This window comes from Corvus moneduloides, chromosome 4 (genome assembly GCF_009650955.1).
Source record: "Corvus moneduloides isolate bCorMon1 chromosome 4, bCorMon1.pri, whole genome shotgun sequence".
NCBI classification, from domain to species: domain Eukaryota; kingdom Metazoa; phylum Chordata; class Aves; order Passeriformes; family Corvidae; genus Corvus; species Corvus moneduloides.
Genome location: NC_045479.1, coordinates 3,091,912 through 3,119,690, shown reverse-complemented (window position 1 = coordinate 3,119,690; position 27,779 = coordinate 3,091,912). Strand labels below are relative to the sequence as shown.

The window sequence follows — 27,779 nt, the reverse complement described above, 5'->3', positions numbered from 1 at the left end:
TTGATGTGATGTGCATAATGTGGGTAGTCAGGACATTTGGGAATAACATCTTTTATTAAAGATGTGCATTTTTTCAGTTAATCAACCAGCAAGATGTGGATATACCTCATTTTTATTAGCTCCTCTTCTCTTTAATACCTTTTTTTTCTGTTACAATACAGGACAGCTTCAATATATTTTTGCCTTATATGTAGGCAAATGTACATACAGCAGAGAGAGTATATAAAAGTTATCAATTCTTATGTGCTTATATTTAAGAAGAAGGAAGAATTTCCTCATCAGTTTTACCAATGACATCCCCTCTCTTAAAACGAAAAATACAAATTAAGAGGTTTCCAAAGCACCCTGCTAATGTTCACACACAGCTCCTGGAGGGTAATTCCTCCTGAAAGTTCAGGGATACTTCCAACTGCTGATCTTGCTTTCACTTCTGAAGTTTGTAAACCAAATCATGTGTCTTGCCTAGTACTTTTGTGTGCTTGGAGTGAGCCACACCAAGTGTTTGTGTGTTGTTGGCTTTTTATTCTCTGTGGTTTGGCCCAAAGTTTCACTGAATCGGGAACATGTGGCTCCATTCAGCTGCTGTTTCTGAAGGACTTGGTGATCTGGTTTGGAGGTTTTGAAAATAAGAGTCTGAAAGACACTCTTTTTGTGTTTTGTTGATTTTAAGTCATAAACTGTGTGTAGTCATGACAAATTTGAAGAATAACCATGCTTTTTCTTTACAATGAGGAAGTGCAGATCTTGGAATTATTTTTAAAAATGCAATAAGTTACTAAAAAGACTGAAAGGTGAAATATTAGAGAGTATAAATATACAAAAGATATTTACCCAAGTATTTTTATTGGTGTTCTAAGAACCTGATAACTCCCATGAACCGCACCAAGAATACAAATTGTGTAACTAGCATATTCCAACCTCCAAATGCCTTTCATGTCAATATGAGAGATACCATCAGGCACTTTGAAAGCACCGACCTATTTATAAAGATACCATCAAAAGCCTGCCTGATGCAGCTGACTTATGAATCAATTATCTGGACTTCACCAATGATATATCTGTTCTGAATTTTAGAGCCATATGTTTAGAGCAACACCGTACACAGGTAGGCTATTCAACATCCCAACAGGGTTCTTATCTTCATGTATAGGCCTGTCAAAAAAGAGAGAGAAAAATATCCTAACTGTAGGACCTGTTTCCCAAACACACTTTGTTAAATAGGAAAAAAAAATTGTGGATATCAAGTTATACACAACCAGAGGCAGAAGAAAAAGATTGATCAGTAGTGTGCATAGGGTTGTTGCTGACAGCAGACAATAAATTTAATTTATTTGAAAACTATTGAAGATGGTCAGTCAGGTTTGTATTTAAAAACAAGTTTGTCTGAAGTGGTCGAATGATTTAACAGAGAGACAAGGTTTTTTAGCACAGAATTTAAGCTAGTGTGGGAAAGTATAAACAATCCAGCTTGGACACTGAAGTGAATAATTCTGCAGATATTTCTGTGGGCATTTAGGCCCAATGAAGAATTTCACCATCTCAACAACCATCTCAACTGATATGTCTTGGCTCTTTACAGTTCAAGCACCTTAATTTCCTTGGTCCCAAGTCCTCTTTCCCTTTCTAGATACACTTGTAAATTTGGTGCCTTTATATTGCTGTGCTTGTGCTCTGTTAGAGATTTGTTGATAAAGTTGTATTGAAATTGTAGAGAAAGGGTGTTAATCAAACTCTTTATGTGCTGGACCTTACATCACTTGTTACTCCTTGCACTGTCCTTACAGCCAAAGGCCGCAAGTTCCATCTGAAAGCTCCGAGTTAATCCTGCACAGAGCTGAGCACCCGGCCCTGGGCTGCCAGAAAAAGAACAGGCAAAGCAGCTGAGATTGAGTACAAAGTGGCACAGGTTGCTGAAGAGACTTATCCAAGGTCACTCTGTCTGTGTTTCAGTTTAATTTGTTTACTTCTCTGAGGAGATTACGGTGTTGAGCTGTTGGACTGAGTATTAACATTTTCTGAGTTCTCCTGGGAAGTCTGAGTTGTTGCACACCAACAACTAGAAGTGACAAAGCTGGCACATCGTACCAGCCCACAGGAGTCTGCTCATCTCCCCTCCTGTAAGAGTCATGTCTGCCCTTTATCAGTCAGGAAAATATCCTGCCGTGCTACCCAACACAACTTGTGGTGTTCGCTGGCGAAGGGAATAACTCAGAAGGAAATTCAGGATTGTGGATAGCTGGCAAGTGAATGTATGAAAACATGACAAGTTTTAGATTGGACTTTCACACATGACACTGAGCTGTGTATTTCTCAAGTTACTGGGGACAATGATTATGCAGTCTGAGACACATTTTCAGAGCACAGGTGTTTGGTACTTTGGCAAATCAAGCCTCTTGAAAAGTGTAGCAAATTGTATACCAGCTTACTTCCCCCCCAAAAAAAGTAGACACATGGAAGTTGTATCACCAGGTCTTTCCAAGATCTGAGTTACTACCTAGGCATGACAGGTGACTCTTTGTGTATTTTTACTATTGATAACTGTATTTGGGATGGGAGAAGAAAACTACCAGAAAAAAACCCTGTAAATCTGAATTTCTTTTGCTAATATAACAGATTATAAAAGGGACATGGCCTCATACTTGTAAATATGTATGTACTGATAATTTGAGGCAATTGATATTTGGGTATGAACTGGAAAATGTGGGTTGAGAAAAACTTGATCTTTTTTATCAAACTAAGTGATCTTAGTTTCCTGGGAGTTTTATTAATTCAGTATTAATACTTCCTAGCCCCACAAAACATCCTAAAAGGCAAGATGTCACATAATCCTATCCAGACAACACAGTCACAGTTTCTATTTGAATAGCACATAACTTTCTACAGGTGGGAATTGTAAAGATAATCTCTCGTTAAAAAAATCAAAAACAAACAAATAAAAGAACCCTACCAAGTATAGATGTTCTCATCTAGTGACATTATCAATATATATGCAATCCATAATTTATTTTGAAGATTCCTCCCTGTGCATAGAGATTGTCCACCACAGAATCTATTGTGACTATAAGTAAACCCCCTAAAGAGATCAGGAATGGTCCCCAAGTCATGCCTTCCGCCCTTCTACATAGATATTGTGAAAGAGAATAATTATTATTAAATATTATAATATATATTATAATAATATTTATTCTGTATTATAAATGATTTTGAGTTTATAAAGGCGTGCCTGTTGTATGAGACAACAATGAATCCTTTTGCTGGGTGCTCTGTACCTGAGCTCCATCCAAAGTCAGCAGGAAGCTGCAAGGGCTTTAGAGCACCTCTGCATTCTGGCCACTTAAGCATTAATGGATTTGAGGAATTAAACAGCATCAAGCATAGCAAATATTGACCTCTCCTCAGAAAATATTTACCATCTCATTTATTGTTGTATGTCCCCTGCACTAGGATGATACGTTAACATTAGCAGCTATGATTTGCTAGGTGAACTAATGTTCTAAATTGACAAACTCAGCTATTTGTTCAAAGGCCCCTCAGATTGATTTCTAGATGCTTTGCTCATCGCCGAGGCATCTGTTCCATGCTAAAATGTCACTTTTGTTTTAGGTACTTCTGGATTTATAGAATAATTCCGAGCCTCATTTATTTTATATGAACAACTTGCCAATTTTGTGAGTAATAATATGGCAAGTGTTTGTATATATGAGGTATGTTGTGAGCTGAATATTTCCAAGCCATGTTTAAAGAAACATTTTAATTAGCAGACAAATTTTGCAGACTGGGAAACAGAGGCATAAATTTGTAAGGGATTCACTGTAACAGGTTATCACAGCAGCTAATCCCCCTTTTCATAAAGGACTTTGTCACTTTCAAAGTGGGTGTTGGGCTTCCATGTAGTCAGGATTTCTGAAGCACTGCTTTTCTCTATGGAATATGTGTTTCCTGATTTCCAGAACCTGGACATGCAGTCTAATTAATGTATATTTCCCTCCTCTCTTTCCCTGCACGTTGCTGGAGCTCCTACATAATTCTTCTGTAAGTAGTCAGAAAGTAGAATAAAAATCTTCCTGTTGTAACTTTTTGTTCTGCAAGAGGTGTTCTGAGTTTGAAATTGGGATAAGCACCCAGTTCATATTTAACATTCTTATGTTGTATTTTGGCTCACCTTTACCTACCCATCTGTGAGACTTAGAGGAAGCTGGAAGAAAGAATTAGGAAGCAGAGAAGAGGTCAATTGGATCAGATGGAACCTGATCAGGCCAGTTCCTTTGCTGTGATTTGAAATGAAATGTAGCCCAAATGCCACAATCATCTTGCATTCTCAGGCTATCAAGCTTTGAAAGCCTGACGTAAGAACTGGTCAAGATATCTTTCATAAAATGATTTATGCTTTGTGTCATAAAACTTGTCTGATAAAGAAAAATAACACATCAAGGCTTAACACAAATATTTACAAGGAGAAAAATATTTAGACTTCTGTTTCTGTCCCAAAGTCCTGAAAAGAAAAAGGGTTCTTCCCTTCAACCTCTCCCAATCTGCATGGAAAACATGTTTTCTTCTCTAAGGAAGAGCTTTGAAAAGAGTGTTGAAGTGATTCACAGAGACAGAATCAAGAGCAAGTTGGTACACAGTGCAATTATGGAGAGCACATGCTTAATGGTGGTAGGCTATTAGGTTTTATGATCTGAAATCAGTGACATTTGCAATAATTATTATTAATAACCCAGTTTCTTACTAGTCATATTTAAATGGAGCTTTATGGTTTAACTATCTAGAGTAATCAACTTCCAATTGTGTTTTACATTAGCCTAAATCACAGAACAGTTGGGTGATAAGATGTGCATTCAGTAGCTCTCTCTAAATATGCATTATTATGCTGTAAATAAGGAAAAAATAATTCTGAACGTGGTTTACTCTAAATTACTCAGTGGTCACTAATGGAAAGCCCCTCTGAAACCCAGATGCAGTTTTCCATAATGTTGAAGGAAGGGCTGTGGCTGTCTGTGAACCTTCATTGAACCAGAGTTGTGCAAGCCAAAGCACAGCACCTTTATGCCAGTTAACAGATTTTCAGTCATTCCAGCACCTTGGGATTGAGTCTCTCACCCCCCCAACTTCTCATAACACCTTCTCTAGATGATATGCCACCAATAATTCCTTTAGTGCTGACATCTTTGCTGGAAATGTTGCTTTTAGTCATCTGAGAGGGGAAAAAATGAGATTCAAAGCAACAAGAATAATGCAGGTGAGCAGAGGCTTATGAAAAATGAGTACAGCAAGGGACAATTTGGTAGACTCCTCTCAGAAACAAGTGGTGGGCGGAAGTGCCTGTCTGTGTCCTTGTCACGTATGCTGGGGACTTGAGAACTTCGTGTCATTTTAAATTGTCTGGGGACCCTACAAAAGCTCTTTTGATGCAGCAGGGGATGATATGCTTTAAGAAGTCACTGGGAATGGTTCTTCTGAATAGAAATGTGACATTTTAAGAGCCCTTTTTTCTTTTTAAACTGTAATCGTGCTTTTATCAAAGGCTTTCCTTAGAAACTGTTTTATTTCTTAATACACAGACAGCATTAACTGGTTCTTTTAAATAGTTTAAATGTTAATTTCAAAGTAAAAAGTTTTCTGTTCTTTGGCAGGTTTTTTGTTGTTGATGTTTGGGGCTTTTTAAGGACATACAACATCCAGAACAATTTACACAAGATATATCTGGATTTGACGCAAGCAGAGAATATCATTGAAAGAGACAGATCAGACCCTTTTGTAACAATAAGTGAAATAATTCTTAAGACGTAAGGAACTAATTGACTCTTCAAAGCCACTTTTCTCAATGGAGTTAACATCCACAGGATGCATGAAAAGAGCTTTTTTTTTCTTCACCTTTAGTAACCTGGCATCTCTTTCATTGTAACTTGCCTGTGTGTTTTACACCTATTTTAAGTGAATTAAAGAGGAGCAATTCACAGAAGTCATGCATTTTCTGTCAGGCCATTAGCGCTTGTTTTCTCAGCATGTTCTGCAGATCCATCTAAAGATGTCATTACAGAAATCAATTGGTGTTCAAGGTGGTCAGCATTTAGTGACAATGGAGAGAAATACAGTAAATACAGGGTTTAAAGGAGGCACTGAAATTATGTCTTTGCACTATATTTGGGTCTGTTAGATGGTGCTTTGTGTTATAGGTAGGCGAATGTCAAGATTTGCTTTCATTCTAGACATTTCATGCTACAGTGTCTGTTAACAGCTGTGTGCTTGGCACTTCTGTCAATTTGTGTCTTGAACTCTGGGTCTGCTGCAAAAAATACGCTGTATGCCAAATGTAAGTGGGGTGGGACAAGACTGTACTTGGATGACAAATGTCAGAGCTGAAGTGAAGAGAGTTATCCTACCATAATGGGTTTTGAATATCATGCAAAAATAGGTAGCTATTATTTTGTTCTGTTGAAGAAATACTCATTTAGATAATTTTCATCTGGTCACCTTAGCTTCCATTAAGAGCACAGCTGAAATTCTTTAGAAATATCCTTGCAACACGATACTGCAAGGAAGAGGAAGAAATCTGTAGCTGTCATATGGCCAGACACATCTCCATGACTATTCCTAAGGACTTGGCAATTTTTGTCAGTAGTGTCCAACCAAGTGGTGCACAGAAAGTGTCCTTCTATCATTGGCTTTCTTTTAGACAGGCAGAAACTTCCCAGCAGCTTGGAGCTTGGAAGCTGTGCTATCCCCACGGCAGCTCTGAGAGGTAAGTAAAGAAAGAGGATGCAGGGAACAGAATCATACAGGACAGGAGAGGACAGGTTGGACAGGAGAGATGGAAGTCATCTAGTGCAATCCCTGCTCCAAATGAGGCTAATTTGGAATCATAGAACAGCCTAGGCTGGAGATCATGCTGTTCCAAACCCCTCCTGCCATGGGCAGGGACACCTTCCACTGGACCAGGTTGCTCAGAGTTAGATCAAGTTGCTCAGAGCCTTTTACAGCCAAGTTTTGAACACTTCCAAGAACAGAGGTTCCAACCTTTCTGGAAAACTTGTTTCAGTGCTTAAACCGCTCTCAACTTATTTCCATACCTCCAGCTGGCATTTTCCTTACTGTGACTTGTATTTGTTGGCCCGTATCTTTTCACTGTGCATCTCAGAATATGCTCATTCTCTATAGCCCCCTTGCTGGTAGCTGAAATGGGCAATTAAATCCCTTATCCTTCTCTTATCCTCTTTTCTTCAGGCTAAATATTTCTGTCAGCCTCTACTCACATGTCACGTGCCTTTATTAATCATCTTCATAGCCCTGTGTTGAACTAACTCCAGCCTGTTTCTCTGGAGGGACACAAAGTGCACAAAGTCTTCCAGAAGCAGCCACACAAGTGACATGCAGAGGGCAACCTGCCCTCTCTTTAGTCTGCTGCCTGTGTTCTCACTATCACAGCCCAAGATGCTCTTGGTTCTCTGTGCTGGTTTAGCCAAATCTAGAAATATATCCTCTGAGAGAAGGCAGGTCACAACCACCCTCCCCCACCAGGGTTGGGAAAAAAAAAAAAATTTCCTCGAAGGAAAGTGAAAGAGATAGATAAAAACTATTTATTTAACAAACACACAGGAAAAGGATAATGATGCTAAATAATAAAACCTCTTGCTCTGCTGAGAGAAACCTGGGAAAATTTCAGAGTCCTTCCATAGATCTCTCTCTCCCCCTCCTTGGAGCTGGGACGGGGTGGTGGGCCCACCTCCGGGGCCAAGGTCTCAGTGGAAATTCCTCCCAATGTAGTCTGATGTTGAAACAGTCCAGCACAGGGAAAAAAAGGGAAAAAACAAAGTCCCAGGGAAACAAAAGTTCAACTCTCCATCTGTCTCTGGAGAAAGAAAAAGGAGCTGAAAAACTGGCCGAAAGCAAGTTGGGTGCTTTCCCCACTCTCACTCTGCTGCTGCAGCTGAAAAAAAAGTCTCTATCTCTGTGTGACCTTGAACAAGCTGCAAACTGCTTTGAAGAAGTTTTGCTCAGGTTTTCCTCCCCCCTCTCAGGCTCAGTTTAAAGGCACAGAAAGGCACAAAATTAATTTCTGGGCATGGGGCAGCGCTAGGGGATACACATCACAAAGTGACCCCGTGACACCCTCACAGTGATAAGAGCACATTATGACTCAGTTTCAACTTGCCCAGTACGACCACCAACTTCTTTCCTGCAGAGGTGCCCTCTCACCTTCATAGGGACTGAGGTGAAGTGGCCACCTCAGACAGGGGTTTACAGCTTTTCCTGGCAACACCTGGGAGTTGGAGGAAGGTTGGAATCTTGAAATGGAGTATTACAACTCTCATGACCAGTGACAGGACTTGAGGAAATGGCATGAAGCTGAGTCAGGGGAGGTTTAGGTTGGATATCAGGAAAAGGTTCTTCACCCACAGGGAGGTTGACCACTTGGACAAGCTGGATTCAAGTGTGCAGTGTCATCAGCCTTGAAGGAAATAGTCAAGGCATACATTAGATACAAAGTCAACTTTAGACTGCCATTTAAAATGAAATATTCTCCATGCTTACAGGTCATCCGATTTCTTTGTTCATCTCTTTTCAAGTGCCTAGGACAAAAATGAGAAATCTTGAGCATCAAGAATTGCAGGTTCCACTTCTAACTTGGCTTTCTTTGCTCAGAGAAATATCTGTATAAAATGAAGATCCTTTTGTGACAGTGAAATGGGGACAAGTTGAAAAGTTTAATATTGAATAGTTAGAAAAATTGCCATCAACATCTAGTTATTTCAATAGAACATTTTTTTTTCATTATTAAAAGTATTATTGATTTCTGTTAGGTTTTTTCCTCCCTTTGGAAAGTGCAAAGACCTTAAATAATTTCAGTTTTCACTTATTCCTCAGAATTGTGGCATATGACTGATAACTGCCTTTAGAACTTCTAATAGCTAAATTACAATTATTATGCAAAGGCCTACAATAGACAGTTATATGGATTGTTAAATGACTTTGCCTTTTTTGCAAACCATAATCATTTTCCTTTATTAGCTGAAGGATTTCATAATTTAAGGGAGATGAGAACCTATAAGTCACACTTTCAAATAAGGAACATGGATATTGCAAACATTAAATTCTCCCATAAAAATGTTAAGGCATCATTAAACTAGGATCAGATTAATACAATTCAGTCAACTCTAGATAGATATCTCCTGTAATAGGCTGAAACAATACCTAGTGATATAGGACGTATAATATTTTACTACAATCAATTTATAAACCTATAAAACATACAGGTATCACTCAAAGCCACCATTAATTTTGCATGCCCTGTATTAAATCAAGTGAATTTGGTAAGGAAAAATATTCCCCACCCTTACTGTAACTCCCTTTCTACCGTTAGCTGCTATCACAGCATCTAACTTCCACTGTAAGTCAGATGAGAGATGCCTTCTGGTAGAGGTTGACCTGAGAATCTGTGCTTGATTTATCCATCTGTTTAAGTGTCTGAAAGCTTTTTAAATGAATTTTCAGGGCATAATTTAATTCTCAGTTGTAGCACTGTAAACCTGGAGTCACTATTTGTTCCGGAATAACGGCAAGCAGGATTCGACCCCGAGTTTAATCAAATTTTAAAAAAAGACTTGCACCTCTTCTAATCAGCTGGGTAAAGGGAGGGAGTCAGCTGGGGAAAAAAGGTTTGGACTAAAGGCTCTGTGCATGTTGCTTCCAAAGGTACAAGGTAGCTCTGTGGGTCTGGAGAAATGGCAATTTCAGAAAAGCAGGTCAGAGCCAACGAGACAAAACGGGACACACAGAAGTTCCCAAGTATGGTCTGTGTCATCTCTGCACCCTGTGAGTTGAGCCTCACGAGTGCCAGTACACACACATAAAGTGTTGTACCTATTGCCCTAACTGAACCCCTGTGTGGGTATATCTGTATTGGAATATTTTAGCACAGATTTCCAAATACACAACAGATTTATCCCATGTGCATAGGGAAAGAGAAGAGAGACGGAAAGGTTTTTCCTGTGCCACCCCACTGCCCCAGACAGTATCAGTGCATTTTGTCCAGCATGGATCAGGATATGATCATAAACTGTACTATATCTGTTTCACATATTAATAATCAGAGTCTGCTACTAAGTTCTTTGCAATAAGATCCAGAGGTTGAAGCAGGACTGAGAGGAAACAACAGGTTGCTAAGCTGAGCAGAGCTGGTGTGGCTCCTAGGACATTTACAGCAGAATACAGACAGAATCTCTTTGAAGGCACAGCTTAAAAGGTGATATGGGGGAAAAAATATTGTTTAACTTGGTTTGTGAAGCCAGACTGGACCATTCAGGACAGATCAACTTGAATATTGGCCACCTTTTTAACATAGGCCTACCTTCATGCACCCTGTATGCTTAGAAAGAGAAAAAGCTCCATGCACAATAGTATTGGTTTGTAAATCTGTATTAATGACCCAAAATGTAAACAAACAGAAGGAGATGTTAAATGCAGTAAAAGATGAGTATAGATTAGTTTCTTTGTAAAGCCTTCCCATTTGCATTTAAGATACATTATGTGATTTAGTTCAGTATTTGCAGTATTCCCTAAGGTCTGTATAGGACATACCCCAGACTGCCTCAGTCATCCAGTGAATCATCTAATGCAATTGAATTCTGAGTGACAGCCAAAATTATATGTAGTTAGTAAAAAATGTTGTTGTATTTAATCATATAATTGTGCATCCATTTAGATCAGCCCAGCAATCACAGGAACTCTTATCCACAAGTACCTCTACCTATGTGACTTGTGGTTAATAAGTAGGAAAGCTCACTCACAGGGCATTCACAGGCAGAGAATTTGAAGAATAAGGCCTATCTATATGCCAGCAAGAGACATTAATAATTATCCATTGTTGTAGAGAAAGATTGTTTGTAAATTGGGGTTTTTTTGTATGCAGACACCTCATTGCAAAGTAAAAGACGCTATCCTGGTGATATTTCATGTGAAAGAAACTATGAAGCAATTTCTCTTATAGTTTACCAATTTAAATATATAGGGGTTGAAAAAGCAGAAAATAATATTTCAGCCTAGATACCCATTGAACATTTTCTGAACTGCCCTGTCAGCACATTCTCCTCAACAACTTCAGAACCTGTGAGTCAAATTTGAAAGAGGAAGTAAAGTTCCAAAGTGCACTGTCTTTCTCCAAGATTACTGGAAAAAGGTCTCAGAATATAAGGCAGAAACCCTGACTGGAACTTTTAGCAAGGGAGCTGGCAGCATGCATCTGCTGGGCTTCTCACTCTGCTGTTTGGGTGCTGCAGTGCTGTAACAGCTGGGGATGTGTTCAGAAACTGGTGTGACTCTGGCCTCGCCTCAGTGGCCTAAAGGAAACAACTCACTGAACAATTTTGTTGTAGAGTAAAACTTCTTGTTTAATGAAATAATGTGAATTAGAGCCATTTGGTGCAAAATGCTCCAGTTGCAAAGAGAAGGATGTACAACAGCAAATGAAGGCATAAGGGGTGCAGAGATTTTATGCTGTCTGTTTGCAAGTAATGAGCTTGGTTCATTCCATATGGCTGGTAACTGCAATCAGAATAAGTCACAAAGAGAGCTAATGGCTTTGCTCACACACCAATTGTGGAAACATATTTTCCAAGTCAGAAAACAACCGATTAGTTGAATCATGAGCCCGGAAGTCAGGAGACCTGATTCAACTTTCTGCTCCACCTTAGGTTTTTGGAGTTACCATAGCCAAGCATTTAAAATATGGCTTTGCTGCAGACGGCAGTGAAGCATCAAGGTCTGCTAGTTAGTTTTTTAATGAGCTAGCTTGGAAGCAGTCTGTGGCAGTACTCAGTTAACTTATCCTCAGCTACATTTCCAGTTCATCCATTAATTTAACTTGTGACAGTTGGATTTCAGGGTGTTTCGTGAAGTTCAGCAGGGATCAAATATAATCCAGCACTCTGATCAATCATATGAAATAAATTTAGCATTTAATGACCCAGTGGTCATCTCAAGTTAGATGTTAATTGTCTAACCATAGGGACTCAATTGACTTTGTAAAGTAGGACAGATGGGCTCTGTAGTGCTGAAGATGAAGGACAAAATAACTAGCAAAGGGCCCCAAGAGGCCATATGTGGAACATGATTCATCTCACCTAACTTTAGAGATCCCCAACCCTAATTACCTTTAGAGTTGGTGGAGACTTTAATGCCTTTTGGAGAGTGATTCATCTCTGTTATTTGAGGCATCACCTTGATGAAGTAAATCATTTGGTAGAAAGGCATATGGATCAGGGGGGAACCTAGAAGCAGATCTCTCTACTGGGCTGGGCAAACCCAACCTGGGGGTCTTTTCAGGAAGTGACCTTGCTTATTTAAAGGTCGATGTAGTGTATCTGTGCTACAGCTTGCAGATAAAAGAAGAAACACTCTTGCCTAAGTCTAGCTTTTCTCCCTGCCATGTGTCCCTGTCATGCTCTGGGGATAATACTTTCAGGAAGCTGTACAAAGACAAGGTGGAAGTCAAACCTCCTATCAGACCCTTAGGTGTGTCTGGAAACAGGATAGAAGCTTTGGAGCCCGTTTTGAGGATATTAATATGCATGGAGGGTATGTCAACAGGAAACCTTTCAGCGCCTTTCACTGAACTTAATTTCAGTGAAACAGCTGAACTCAGAAGTGTCAGTCATGAAAAAACCCTACCAACATCTGCAGTTTAATTAATAAGGATCCTGTCCAATGAAGCCTATGAGGTGATACCTTTTAAAACATCGGAAAAAACCCATGGCAAAATTTTATGGTATTGGAAGGCAGGAGGGGTCTCAGCTGGTCTTTGTGGTTCGCGCTCTGGGGTTTATTAATAGGGATGCTCCAACCGAGGAGGGAAGAAGTGCGAGGAAAACGCCACGAGAGGGCGGCGTTGGAAGCAGGAAAGCTGTCGGCGCTCTCAGCCCTATGCAGCGCGTTACCTTTAAAAGGCACGCCACAAAAGCTTGGGAAACTTCCAGGGAGCTCACGGCATCTTTGAAATAAAGTTTATTCTGAGAGGGAATTAGTCTGTAAAGCTAGAAATCGCTTTCAGAAAAAACAAACAAACAAAACACACCGTAACCAAAAACCTGTGTGAAGCCTATTTAAAAAGTCGTGTTTACTAAAAATGGATTCTTCACCAGACACCACAATGCCTGCTGTTCCAAGGTCAGATGTTTTAATTTCCGCTTCTTTTATATTTATTTCAAGTGGTAAAATGCATTATATAATATAGATATGATAGCATTTTACTGCTGAATATGAGCAGAGGAGTGTACAAGGAGACAGACCTGCTTAGAGAGATCACTCTTCTCCAATTATCTTATTTGTGGCACATATTTCTCACTACTGTTAAGACACCTCCCTGAAAAAACTTTGGATATTTCCAGAGTTGAGCAGTAATTAAATGCATATCGGAACTCCTAGCCAGGCTTAAAAAATGAATGTAGCAGTAAATGGCTCAAGTCATGTCAAATATATAGGCCTAAATGTGGATATTAATTATATAACCAGAGGGACTCAATTTACTTTGTAAAGCAATTAAAAGAAGACAGAAATTTACAGTCTGTTTCTGGAAAAGAGTAATGCCTGTTTAAAAATAACTTTCTACCCAGAATAGTCTGCCTGTCTCACATAATATCAGTTATGGGGGGGGGGAACCCAAACCAACACAACAGAAGACTTTGGCATTTAAAACACTGCTTCTTTATGGAAATACCAAACCCAAGTTTTAAAACAATAGAAGGTGACAGTTAGGTGCCCAGGTGCACTTTTGGGCATGTAAACAAAGGCTTTGCTTTTCAAACTGGCTCAAGAGCACATCAAAACTTGGCTTCCCCTTGTTTTCATTCTCCATGGGCATGTTAAGGATATGAAGAAGCCTGTGTTCCTGTGGACAGGAGGTAGAGGGTTCATGTTTTTTTAAGATACAATTTAGTATTGCTCTAGATTATTCTAGTAGTCTGGTAGTAGTCTGTCTCTCTCTCATTTTTTTTGGTTGTATTTCTTGCCTCAGAGTGGGTAGGCAAGGACTCCTTTCCAGCACATGAATCAGAACTGGAGTTTGTTCCTCTATCCATAAGCAATGTATGAAACTTCACTAACCCAAAGCACCTGCTCCAACAGGCAGCCTGATGGAAAATTAACATGTTCTTGGATACCTACTGCACTTTAGTTCTGCTTTGACTGGTTTTCATATTCCTCTTCTTTTTAGTGTACCCTCTGAAAATACCACCGAGTGATTTGGGCCTGACTGTTGGTGAAAGGATCACAACTGTTCCGGCCAATGGCCACAGCATCTGCTGCTCTCTCTCTGCCTCAGGAGTGGACAGGATGCCAGGATCAGACATCTTCAAATATCACCTTCAAAGCAGCGTATTCTGATAGAAAGAAAAGCAACAGCACTCCCCACACGACTCAATGTTCTCCTGTCCATCACTTCAGAAATTGGCTTCTAACAATGGGCTAAAAAAACCTATGGTAGTTACTTTTGTCTTTAGAGTACAGCATGTTTGGTTGGCCTACTCAATACTTAATTATTCCTTTTTTCCAGGAGTATCACGCTCTAAGTTTTCCTGTGACGTTTTCCTCTCTGCCCTTTTGTGAACATCACCACAGTGGAATTTTCTAAAAGAGTTTAATGCATAAAGACATGACAGTGGGAAAAGGAGCTGAGGTGGTGTTAGTCTGAATTGTTTATTTCAAAGCTGTAGTGAGAAAGAGCTTCAAAAAGCCCTGAGAGTGCTCTGAGAGACAGCATTTGGGAGCCAGGGGCTATTACTTTTATACTTCAGTAGAATCTCTTTGCTTTTATGTCACTATTTCTAAAGTAAAAATGAGTTGAAGACAGGGAGAAAGAACATCAATTCTGAGTGTCTTTCTCAGGCAAAATTTTACTGCAACTAGAAAGTTTGTATAAGCAAGGACTTCCAGGCATGACAGCAAGAAACTTTTAATTCTTGTAGAGCAATTTCAAAATCTTTTGGTGAGAAAGGATGGAGTTGTATGCTGAAGCAATATGTGACAACACAAATAGCTCCATTTCCACACTCCTCAATGAGTTTGATATGCTCTAGGTGATGTCACTCTCAAGGGTGAGCATCAGACACCATTTACATCATTTACTGTGTTATACAAGCAGGGTTCTTGCTAATTTCTTGTTTGCAATATGCCTGTGCCAGTTAACATATTACCTTCCCTGTTAGAGCTCCAAGAACACTTAGCAAAACATATATATGTGTGTATCTGTCTCAGTCTTTTAAGTAATTTTAAAGGCCTTCATTTTTAAAAGACATTAAAATATGTATATATTTTGAATGGGAGGAAGTGCATCTGCTTTAAAATTATGCACCCTTGTTCTTCTGCAGTTAGCAGCAATAAAAGACAAGTGAAATCCTGATGCTGAGAACATCGAATTATGTCTGTGCTGGGTGCTTTAGTGTGCTTAAATCTAAATGCATCCTGTAGCTGTTCCAGCTGGCTTTCAGGTGAGCACAGCCCAGGACATGGCCCAGATATGTTCCAACATTTACTCCATACACACCAAAAGACCATGGGGTATACTGCAGGTTCCATCTATCTGAGAGCCCACATTCCCAGGAATATGAACAAAACTTAATTGGCCTCTCTGTAGCTGTTTTTGACTAATTTTTACAGGATAAAGCATTTTTAAAAAAGGCTCTCTTCAGTGCTTAAAATTACATGAGGGCTTCTTCATTGTGCTCAGGAAACACAGCCAGAGGTTCTCTTTAGTGCAAGTGGCTGATTCCCAGATTTACTTTCTCCGGTTGGAATTTCAGATCTGCATGGTGCTTCACTTTTATAATGGAAAAAACAAAAGTCTGTAGCTTTATACCAGAGTAAAGGGAAAAAAAAAAAAAAGTGCATTAATACATCAAACTTATATCCAGTTTATTTAATACCAGAGCAGTAAATACAAATAAGAGTTCTGGAATCTGGCAGTGCTAGAGCAAGATACAGCTACAAGTCTCTTAGTAGTTCTGGGATCCTGTGTGGGCTGGAAAGTTGAAGGGTGTACATGAGTAATCTGCACGTTCAGTCTCATAGATATTGACCATACTGTTAAAATATAATGCTCCTGATATGGCAGAGCAGCATCTGCAGAAAAACAAAGCAACCCTGTGCCTGTCAGCTGAGAACTATGTTCCAATATCTGTAGTCTTATAACAAGTGAAATAAACAGTCTCTTTCATTTAAAAAAAATATGTGATCTTTGGTCAACACAATAAAATGTGCTTTAGTACTGTTTTACAACCTTACTGCTAAGATTATGTGTAACTTTTTAATGTTGTCTTACGGGTGAACACTCAAAAACTGAAAGTAACATTTCTAGTTTCAATGCAGGTAAAAATTCAGAGCAGAGGTAGGCTTCAACTCAGCCTTGTACAAAGACTGAATCCCAGCTGTTCCCCGGAATGGGTAGGAGGCAGCAATTCACCTTCAGATCACTTCCCTTTCATAATTTCTGTACAATCACAGCACTTTCAAACACTTTTAAGGGCTTAAGCCCTTATTTAGTTGCCTAGAGTAAGAGCTCTGAATGTCAACTGGCAACGTATTTACTCCTGTCTGATGTTTAATATCCACTTCTGAAAAGTGTAGCTAGCATTACTTAGTGCTCTCTCCTGTGGCATTTCAATACCACAGCGATGACTAGTTGTAAGGACATTGGTTATTAGGAAAAACACTCTCTGTGAGCACGGGTCTTACCAGCAGGCTGACCTTTAAATCCAGGCAGACATTCTAGAGAACTTGTGCACTTTACCAGCCCATGTGCTTTCCAAGCTTCTGCTCCCATCTAAGATTTAACAGTCACATCCACCTCAGAGGTAATGAAACTTTTGTTAAAGCTTACAAAAACTCTTCTGTGAAAGGGATAAACCCAGGCTTTATGCTGACCCTTGCTATAAAATTATTTCACTCAACGACAGCCCTGCCGAAACAGTCCAGTGCTCACTAACATTTCACCAACATTTCAGCTCCCACACTCCTCAACCCTCTCTACTTTCTTTCATCACTCATGGGAAAGAAAAAAAAAAAAAGAAAAGATACTGAAACAGAAGACAATACTGCTTTATACATCTTCTTCCCTACTTCTGGTGCCTCTGCAAGGCAGCTTTGCAGGTAAATACCTTTTGTAGATTTGGTGTCTAAGCATTTAATTCATATGAATTTCAGCAAGTGTAAGGCACACAAGGATCTGAGTTAAATACAAATATATTATCACATGAAGCCACAGTATTTTGCTTTTCTTTAGTGCAAATGTTCTTGCACACACACACAAAAAAAAAAAACATACTCAGAATTCTGAAGCAAGATTTTGATCAGCACAGCTGAGTTTACTGAAAATTATGTGGTGGACTTGGTAGTGTTTGGTTAATGGCTGGATTTGATGATCTTAAGGGTCTTTTCCAATGTAAGTGATTCTGTGAAATAACTGTTTGTATTTCAGTTGCACCTAGAAGCTCTATCTAAGACCCTGTTGGTGTCGAATAAATACAGACTACACTTCTCCTCTGGAGCAGCTTAGAGTTTAAGTGGCACAGCCCTAAACAGTAAATCTGTAGCAGTTTGAAATAGAAGGTCAGGTCTTCTAGGTCTAGACCATCCACTTGACCATACCTTTCGTTTCTACTGTCTTACTGCTCCAGATATTGACCTTTGGAGGAAATTCACTGAATCCCAAGAGCTGCCTCTGCTCCATTGCTTCAGCTTGTTCCAACTTCAAGACTAACCAGCCCTTACACAGATTTCCTTCTCTTCCCAAACACGTTGTTGATTAACTTGGCCATTGACTTGGATCCGCTTGGTCGTCTCTTCTCCTTCAGTTTGAAACTGGAAGTGATATTCCTCAGGACTTTGGTGAACATTGCCACAACTTCCTGATAATGCTCTGCTGCAGACAGTTCACAGAATTGGCACTTGTTATCTACGGCCAGCTTCTGTCCTTCATCCCAGCCAACTTCCCTCATGTGGCATAAATCCTGTTTATTGCCAACCAAAAATATTGATGACTCAACCATTCTGAAATGAAAAAGGTTCCAGTGAGAGAAAAGATATGTACAATTCTGTGTCATATGCTGTGCTATATTCAGTGTGTATGAGAAATATGTATGTCCAGGACAACAGACATTGCAAAAAAACCCAAAATGAACTAACCAGCCCCCTCACCTTGCCAAGAAGAATTCTGGTTTTCCGTTTGGCAAAGGATTGTCCAGACAAGCGATTCTCTACCAGTAGATTTTCATTTTTTCTCTACTCAAAGAATTAATGTATTTTTCTATGATGCTGAGTAAATTGTCAGCAGCTGGACTTCATGAAGAAGCAACCTGATCATTATCTCCATTTATAGGTAACAGAACAGAGTCCAAGAGATACATCAGTGTCAGTGGCATAACTCAGAAGGAAACACAGGAAATCTAATTCCAAGCTTCTGCTAAAATTATTCTCTCCAGGTATTAACCTTATTTAAGAAAGTTCAGCAGTAAAACAGACAGAAAAGTGGGGTTTTTACTCCACTTCTGATATAAGTAAAGGATTTCACTCTTTTATTTAGAAAGGACCTCAGCTGACTGATGCAGGAATACACACCACCATCCCCTCTCACATCTGCAGTTCTGGTGGTTCTCTTGGAAATTACTTTCTTTCTCACCATATGGTCACCCATGTGCACAAATGGTGTTGGGATCACCACTAAAGGCAGTTTAGGAGACATTTGTGGTATCACTTTCCTTTATTGTGGGAAATGCTTTCTTCAACCCCTGTATTGGTGCATCTCCATCGGTAATTGAGTGGGAGAGTAAAAGCACAGGCTGACTGCACCAGGCTTTTTAACCCGTGTAAATCACAGCAGAAATATTTATGGCAATCACTGAAATATTAGTTCTGTAAGAACTAAGAAGAAAAATCCTGATGTACTTGGGTTTGGATACAGTAAAATAGATTGTAATTTGCCACACACTTTGCCTTCACCTTGTTGTTGTCATTGTGTTATGTCACTTCAATGCTGCTGGATTTTAATTGCTACTAGGATGGCCTGCAAGCTCACAGAAGTGTTCTCAACTTTTCTCTATGTTTGCTGGGGGGAAAAAAAGAATGCCACTTACTTTTTACAAACTCTTATGTGAGACTCTCGGATCCTGTACAGCAGTGCTTTTGCAAATGCAAATGATGCTCTGTTGCTGATATCGTAAACAATGATAAATCCATCAGCCCAGTGGAGCTCATCTGTGAGGGAGAGCTTCCCCCGATGTGGCTGAAAGAAGTTCAGAACAGAAAAAGAATGTCACTCTTGTCACTTCAGAGCATTCTCTCTGTCAAGGTGAATGTGAGAACATTCATTGCAAAAGATGTTTATTAGGTCTAGGTGCTGGCACTGAATTCAGGTGAGTACTGCTCCAAAAGCCTAATAAATAACCAACATTAAAGATGGCACTTTGGATCACTGACAAGTTCATTATGAAACATTTACACTTTGTTTAAGCAGTGAAATTCCACAACCTGTACAGCCATTGCTTATGTTGAATATTCTGCAGGGTTACATGAAACATACAGGAGCCATCAACATTTGTGTGTTTTCTGGTTATAGCTCTGGTTTGCTTGTTCCTGATATTCTGACAACAGCAAGCTTAATGATTTTCATTTGTTTTGTTTCCTCATTGAATTGTCCAAGTTTCAAACACTAATTACCCATATGTTAAATTTCTGAAGAGCTAGAAAAAAAATCTTTCCATCTGTAGCTTAGTTTAATAAAACTAGTGACAAAAGTCACTCGAATGATAAAGGGTTATACTAATCCTTGTCTCCCTTCACACCAAGGAACTGTCACACTTCTGATTTCCAGAAAGCAACAGCTGTAAACTGTCCCATTAAGCAAAGGAATATAATTTCAAAACTATTTAAAATTAGCTTATCTCTGCACATGATTTGGCAGCAGCTAGCAAGACCATGAGACCTAAAATAGATAAAATACTGGAAGCTGATCAGGAAAAAAATAAATTTAAAAAATTTACTTTGGCTCTGTGGAAAACCCATTTTGAATAGTAAACTGAAGACTGCTTAAGTTGGTCCCTTACTAGTTTAGCACTTTGCTACTGCAATGTATGATCTCCACTGCCATCCCACCCTGGCTGCCTTGATTAGCTCAGCATTAGGGCACCACTGTAGCACCATGAACATCTGGATTGTGATTGACCACGAGGGATGGTCACTGAACGCTGGCAGTGAAAGGGGATGCATGAGAAAAAAATGACTCAAGTTCCCAGAACTGTCTAAAGACTTCAGCATTTTCAGTGGAAGATTTTTAATGCTGTGGAGACTGTGCAGCAGGTTTAGGGGCAGGAAAGGTGACTCAGGAAAGGTGTGTCACAGCTGTTTCCCAGGTGAATGAAGGGACAGTGAGCTTTGCACAACAGGAATCCAGCTACTAATGGGAAGCCTCAGGGAGCAGGAAGATTTTGGGAAGCAGAAACAAAAATGACAACTTTTCCTTCCACAGTCTGGTCCTGTTTTCTTCTCCAGTTCCCATGGGATACAGGATCCCCAAAACCCATCCAAGTCCTGTCAGACAAAAGGCAATACCACCTCTACCTGTTCCTGTGCAGGAACTAAGAAGAGGTTGGGAAGAAAGAAGAAAACAGCCAAAGTTAGGCCTTATTCCTAAGGAAAAACTAGTACAAGACAGCTCAGAGTGTACTAGCACAAACCTGTGCCCATACTGCAGCAACCAAAGTCTCTCCTCATAATTTAGGCCTAATCTGTTTAACCCTATCCAGCTGCCACTCCCAATGTTTCAATAGCTTAACAAAGAGTTGCCCCCATGCCACAGGATTTAATATGACAGCAAGTGGAAGCTGTAGGCAAGCTGAGGAAAGGGCTCTCAGACAGGTGGAAGCAAGCCCACAAAGGCAGCCTCTGAGAGGAATATGACAAGGGAAGACTCCATCGTGTTACATGACACAGCGCCTGTTTTGGGATCCTCAGTGCCCTGGGACAAGCAATGCTGTTCGTCTTTACACTGGTTAAGTTTTTAAGTCCTTGAATTTAAGCATGGGTCAGGCTTTCAGTGATTTGGCTTTCATATTAGCATTCCTTACCCCAGTTGGTAAGAGGCAAGATAGCTGCCAAAAGGGAACCTGGAGAGCCAGTGTGATCAGATGGACCTAGGTCTGCATGTGTTACACAGACCCTAAGTGTCTCTATTCCTGTAAATTAAGTAAATTAATCCAAAATGTTATGTCAGAGTGGTTTACTGTGATTAAATTTTAATTGTCAAAGTGTACAAGCGGCATTATGGCTTTCCTTGGAAAAGGAAATTGTTCTGGGAATGCAAGCCTTACTTCCAGGCCTGTCTACTTTGACTGTTTCTGCAGCCATTTAATAAACTGTTTGCTTTATAAGCTAAATGTCATTCCTTTAGAGTATTTGAGAAAGCGGCATGTAATGCAATAACTTATCTCTGTATTTACCCATGTAAATAAAAGTGATGTTATTTCTTTTAGTATTATTCCAAAATGCAAAAGCATTTCCAGAAAATTTCAGCAATGAAGGGTTTCTTTGATGAAATGGGAAAGTACTCAGTAGATCTGAGCCCCAGCAACTATAAAATTTCAGTGTTTAAAAAAAAAACAACCAAAAGGGCAAGCACAAATTCCAACAACCAAAAGTAACCCCTTGACCCTTTTTAGCATACACACAGGTAATGAAGAACAGCTTTTCTTTACCGTCCTCCTGCTAAATTCTTACCTGTGAACAAGGGTCATAAATTTCCAGGTGTATCTGCCTCCCATCCAGGCACAAGTGTTTAGTGTAGATGCATTCTAAAAGACAGAAATTATCCAAAGAAAATCAGTGTTACTGACTGGGGATGACAGTGAAAAGAAAAAGCAACAGCGAAATTTGATAATACTGAGGATTCCTTGAGTACTGGTTGGTTGTTTTTTTCAACACATTTTTGTCTCTGATCTAGTTTTTTTGCAGGTGAGGAGGGTTGTTAGGGAGGGGGGTTTTTTGTATGTTTGTTTTGCGGTTTTGTTGTTGCTGACTGGTTGTTTGCTTCCTTTTTTTGAACACACACTGGAAACAAACCTATTTAATTCTGTACCAATCAACCCCTTAGGCAGACCAACACCATTTCACTGTGGTGTTCCCACTGAAGTCTTGGTGAATGAATACTTTCAGACCCCACTTTTCCTCTTCCAGAACGGAGGAGAGGGGAATACACAATCCTCACAAGCAGCTAAGTGTTGATGATCACTCAGCTTGATACCAGGGCTCAGGATTATAAAAGCAGTCAGCCCGGCTATGTGCAGTTCTGATTCTGCACAAAAGTTGTTATTTAGCAATAATGTTTATTTACCATGGCATCTGGTGCTTTAAGAGTTCTCATACTAGGCAGCATTAGACCAAGAGTATTTACAGGATCATGCCCTTAGGATCTAGTCCAAAAATATTTCTGTAGCGTCAGTTCTCAGATTTGGGACCCTCCGCCAGCACTGGCAACATTGGGAACTCTACTGCAGACACATCATCACTGTTATTTTAGGCAGCAGGATGTTCTAAGCAAGTGTAACCAGTCTGTGGTTGCCAGCAGGCTTTCTACACTATAATTTGTCATTTTCTGAACTACAGGGACAAGAATTGCTGTTGACACTACAGAAAACACACTTGAAACTGTGTAATGAGGGATAGCTCTGTGATCTCTGGAATTCAGCATCTTCAGCATTCTTCATGCTCATCTTAAGAGTTCATCTGACATTAAACTATCAGTCCCAAGCATCACAGGATATAAATTCTACAGCCACTTGCTCGTTCCCTTAATTTAAAAAAAAAAAAAAAATTATGATTATTTTGACTCCACTAACAGTGTTATGATCTTTATTTTACCATCCCTATTCCTGCTTTCTTCATCTCTAGAAATAGTGCTAAACTTATCTTCCAACAAACTTTCGTTAACAAATAACAATGTTCTGGGGGTTTGACATGCCTTTTCCAGAACTTGCAGTACTGGAGGCTCAGAACAGAACCTGGTTTTGGTTGTAGGTGGCTGGAACACACATAGAGCCCAGGGAGCACTACATAATTTCCATGTGACAGCTTAGACCTCGAGCATCCAGCTGGGACACAAACTGTCTGCTCAGTCTGTGTTGGTATAATAACAAGTAATGGCAGAGCACACGTGTACAATTGTAGCTCTTCCTTCAGAATAAGTTAATTTGGATATATTCAGTAAAATTCAGCTTAGTACTTCTTTTTGCTTTGTTATTTATGGATCACTAGAAGCTACTCTGATTCCTGTGGTGGAAAAAAAAAGTGTGGATAGAGTCTTTCACTTTAGCAGGGAGAGAGAGAATGCAACCTCGTTAAGTTTAGGGGCTTCTGCCATATCAGCTGGGGTGGCAGCACACTTCCAAAGTTATTTGTCTATCAGCTGAACTGTATTTCCACCCGGGATGTAAAAGCCCAAGTCCTGCTTTGCCACCTTCCAAGACTACGAAGTGTCTGAAGGATCTGCATCTTCATTCTGCCAAGAACGTGGCGTGTTATCCTGTGTACAGCGAAGCTTTCCTCAAGCCACCAAACCAGCACACTCCTGCTTCACTGGGGGCCTCGCGTCATGCTTTGAGTGCCAGATAAACAATCTGCTTCCCCTCTCCCCCGGAGCCGAGGAGGGGGTGTTCAGTAGAACAGGTGCTGGGGTTTTTTCCAGTCTATTCCTTTACTCTCTCCATCTCCTCTCCGATCGAGCTGCCCATAACCCACCCTCGCTCCGCACTCGCAGCCCGGTTCTTTCCCGTCCCCAGCTGCTGTGCGAGGAGCGCCCCGCCAGCCCCGTGCCCGAGGCTCTGCGCTTCGGGGCGATCTCTCCCCCGCCGCCCGGCTCGCCCTTTCCCCTCCCCAGGGCTTACACTCCACCAGGACCTCTCGCCCATGACCCAGCGGAAACTCAAACCTTCCCAAAAAGTTCTGCGACACCGCGGGTTTACCCCGTTTCTCCATCAAATAAGCGCTTGAAGCGTCGCCCGTCGCGCTCCCCGGGGCCCCCTCCCGTCCGTCCCCGCGGAGCCGCGGCGCTCACCGGCGCTGGACGCGTACTCTCCGATGAACCTCCGCGTCAGGAACCGCACCGCCAGCGCTGCGGGAGGGAAGCAGAGCCACGTTTAGCGGGGCCGCGCCTCCCCCCTCCACCGACCCCGAGGCATTCCCTGCCTTTCCCCCTTACCCGACTTGCCGGCTCCGCTGCCGCCCAGCACGGCCACCTTCACCTCGGCCATTCCGCCGCCACGCCGCCCCCGCCGCCTTCGAGCCTTTAAAGCGCCTCGGGCGACACCGCCCCGCATCCCGCATCCCTCATCCCTCATCCCGCCTCCTCCCGGCTCCCCGCCCGCCGGCGCCGAGGGACGTGCAGCTCCCCGCGGCGGGGCCCGGCCTTTTCAGCTTCTGAGAGGCGCCTTCCTCCTCATCCTCCTCCCCACAAGTGCCCAAGTGCCGTCCCCCGTGGCGCAAACTTTCTGCAGGTCGCCTTCCTGCCGCCGCCCCGGGCGGGCTGGCGGGTCCCTCGCCTCCTCCTCCTGCCTTCCGTGCGCTCAGGAGCCAGGGGAAAAGGAAAACAAGAAATAGAAAAGAAACAAGGAAAAAACCCCGTGTTTGTGTGTGTGTGTGTGCGTGCGTGTGGTGTTTGGTTTTGCTCCAAGTTTGTTTTGCAGGCTTGCAGTCACTTTATACCAGGAATATGAAAGTGAAGAAACTAAAGTGATTATTTTCTTTTTTTTAAGTGTTTCTGAGGGTGACTTGCTATTAAAAAAAAAAAAAAAAAAAAGGTGGTTTGGCTTGTCTGGTGTTCTGTGTCCCAGGTTTCAAAACTCTCATCTAACTCTCATTAAAACTCTAATCTTGTAAAAAACTTCTGTGGGCCTGCCTTTTTATGCCTGAAAATGTTTTTTATAGAATCTAAATTTGAAGTTATGTGGCGCATGGTGTTTGGCTGAGGCTAACAGTACACCTGTCAAAAGGGAAAATGTGAAATTGCAAAATACTACAGATGTGAAAGGTGAGGTAGAAGGGGCTTACCCCACCAAAAAGACACCCTGTGTCTGCTGTACCTCTTTGTCATGAGGTTCTCCCAGTGCTCTCTAATGGTTATTTGGTTCTGAAAGGGCACAAAATACATCTGTGCAAAGGTTTACTTAGTCCACTGCTAAATAAGAGATTGCTTTAATATCCAGGCTGGTTGCACTTTTATACTTGTTCTGTTCACGTTTATTTTATTTGGTTTATACAACTTTAGTATACTTATTCTGATATTTCTACTCTCTTCTGATGGGACTGTTGTGCATCATATAAATCATTCAATAAAGCACTGCTGCAGTGTGCTTGCTAGGGTGTATTACAGGTACAAGAGATTTACATGAGCTCAAGAAAACAGGCAGGCAAGGTGTTTGAATTTTTGTTTGTTACAGCTGATGGAGATGCTTAGTGTAGGAAAATGTATTTAAAAATAAACAGGCAGGTGCAACTTGGCTCCAAAGTCCCTGCTTAAAAGTTGCTAAAGCTAGAGGTGTGATCAGAGGATACATCTATTTTGCTTTATGGAGGTATTTTCACAGAATCATAGAATGGCCGGGGTTGGAAGGGACCTTAAAGATCGTCCAGTTTCAACCCCCCTGCCATGGGCAGAGACACCTTCCACTATCCCAGGTTGCTCCAAGCCCTATCCAACCTGGCCTTGAACACTTCCAGGGATGGGCCATCCATAACTTCTCTGTGCAGCCTGTGCCAGGGTCTCACCACCCTGACAGTAAATAATTTTTTCCTAATATCTAACTACCTTTCAGTTTGAAACCCTTCCCCCTTGTCCTGTTCTGCTGCTGCTTGCTCACAAGACAAAAGTTATCAAAGTGTCTAAAAGAACTTTAGTCTGACTTTTTTTGCTATTTTAACATTTGCTTTTGGAATAGCAGGATGCTGAGGTCACTAGGCTTGAGTCAATATTAGTGTAACAGGCACAACTTGATATTTTGCTGTTTCATGTACATTGAAACCACTGCAACAGCCCAGAGAGACTTTACAGGAAGCTTAGCATCAATATTGAGGCAGCTTGCTAAACATCAAATGCTGTGGTACTAAACATTGTACTTGAGATGTGAATTGTCCAAACTCCTATTTTATACCCTCTGCAAAGGGAAGAACAGAATCCAAGTCTCCTGTGCTGGTTATTTGAACTTAACTATATAAACACATCCCTCGCCTAAACAGCAGATATGATGACCAAATTAGGGTGTTGCACATGTTAAAGAATGTACTGCCTGGGACTTTTATTTCTTTTAGTAAAACAATAAAGTGTATTAAGGAGACTGAGATGATTTGTTGGGTGTATTTGGTAGGCATATAACTTAAAGCATTAGAGAAACTAAGTTTAATTGAAGATTAAACAACATGAATATTTCTTTTCTGAAAGACTGTATTTCTCCAGCCCTTCCTAAAATGAAGTGGAATTGAGAAAATTTATAATGGAAGGAACTCCTGAATATCCACTTTTCTGTCCATTTTCTATTATTACTGCTGCATTTTCCTTTTACAAGGGTATACACAGAGATATTTTTTAATTTCTTCACACATGGAGGACAAATCTCAAATTTCTTCTACATCAACACCCACACAAAACTTGTGAGCAAAAGTTGCTCACCCATCTAAGCAACACCATTTTTGACACTTCAAGCTGCAATAACACTTCTGTTGATCAGCTTGTTGAAAAGCTTTGATTAACATGAAGCTTGAGGGAAAGTATCACTTGCTAGAAGAAATGCTGCAAACTGAACATATATTTTTATTAATTATTTGCCTAGATTTGGCCTTTTATATAGAAGTTTGTGGTAGATGTTGCAGTAATGCCTCTTTAAATTGCCTTAGCTGCTTGCTTTCTTTGAGTGTTGACTGTCCTTACCTGCAGCTTGTACAGTTGTCACTTTCTGTTCCTTCCATTTCCAAATCTGTCTGTTCTGGAATGGTTTTACCTTCATTACCCATGGGTGTAAATATCTGTGTAAGGTTAGAGGTGTACAGAAAATAGTTCATCTCTCTAATGAGCAGAAGATTGCATGTGAGTTTCGCATGTGAGTTTCACATGTGAGCTGGTCAAAAATGAGTTAAATCTGTGCTGCTCAAGTGACCAGTGAGTAAACTTTGTCTACATGTGTAAAGCTCTGCTATGAAAATAGTAGGCTTCTAATAGATATAATAAAAAAAAAATATTAACCAAATAAATTACTTTTTTTCAGTGAACATGGTAGAGGATTGATTTTGAATCGTTTAGCCTAAAATTTTTCAGAATTCTGCAGGTCACTGCTCAAATGAGGTCATTTTACACTTCATCCCCAGTTTTGTAAATTGGGATGTCTGTGGCTTGATGCCAAGACCTCTGAGAATCAAAACTGCTTGTGGGGAAAATTAATATCAGGAAAACACTTACTTTCCATTTTAGCCTTTTTCATGCAGCCTGGCTGGTGGAAAGAAGGTGGAATTGGGAGTATATAGCTAACTGTACTCTGTGAACAAGAAAAATGCCTCAATCCAAAAAGCTTAGTTAGAAACCACTGGCTGAAGCAGGTGCCTGCTGTTTGCTGTGTATGGCAGAGAATTTCCATAACTTGGTCTATGTCCCTGCAGAATTAGTCCCCTTTTGGCTTATGGAGTAATGTCTTCCAGGTAAGATCTTTTAAAGCCCACTTTCCACTAAATCTTCAGGTGGAGTGGTTTAAATTTTACAT

At 40.6% G+C, this 27,779-nt stretch overlaps 1 protein-coding gene across 2 annotated transcripts; it reads right to left on the bottom strand.

Annotated features, from left to right (window-relative positions):
• Nucleotides 1-15,885: 15,885 nt before the first annotated feature.
• Nucleotides 15,886-24,581, bottom strand: RERGL (RERG like). 2 transcript variants are annotated; one of them, XM_032107409.1, is made up of 5 exons: nucleotides 24,236-24,579; nucleotides 24,092-24,148; nucleotides 21,760-21,833; nucleotides 19,122-19,270; nucleotides 15,886-18,039 (listed from the first exon to the last, which is right to left on the bottom strand). In XM_032107409.1, exons 1-5 carry the CDS (start codon nucleotides 24,372-24,374, stop codon nucleotides 17,757-17,759), a joined length of 702 nt encoding a protein of 233 aa, XP_031963300.1. In that variant the 5' UTR covers nucleotides 24,375-24,579; the 3' UTR covers nucleotides 15,886-17,756. The 2 variants fall into 2 exon arrangements, with proteins under 2 accessions (XP_031963300.1, XP_031963301.1); XM_032107410.1 differs by lacking the exon at nucleotides 24,092-24,148 and having other exon boundaries at nucleotides 24,236-24,581.
• Nucleotides 24,582-27,779: the final 3,198 nt, after the last annotated feature.

Excerpts from the sequence above, each read along its gene's own strand:
- RERGL (XM_032107409.1), bottom strand. The coding sequence starts at position 24,374 with ATGAGGGATGAGGGATGCGGGATGCGGGGCGGTGTCGCCCGAGGCGCT. Across the intron at positions 21,834-24,091 it reads AGAGTACGCGTCCAGCGCCG|AATGCATCTACACTAAACAC; the intron begins GTGAGCGCCGCG and ends TCTGTCTTTTAG. Across the intron at positions 18,040-19,121 it reads CACATAAGAGTTTGTAAAAA|AATGGTTGAGTCATCAATAT; the intron begins GTAAGTGGCATT and ends TTTTCATTTCAG.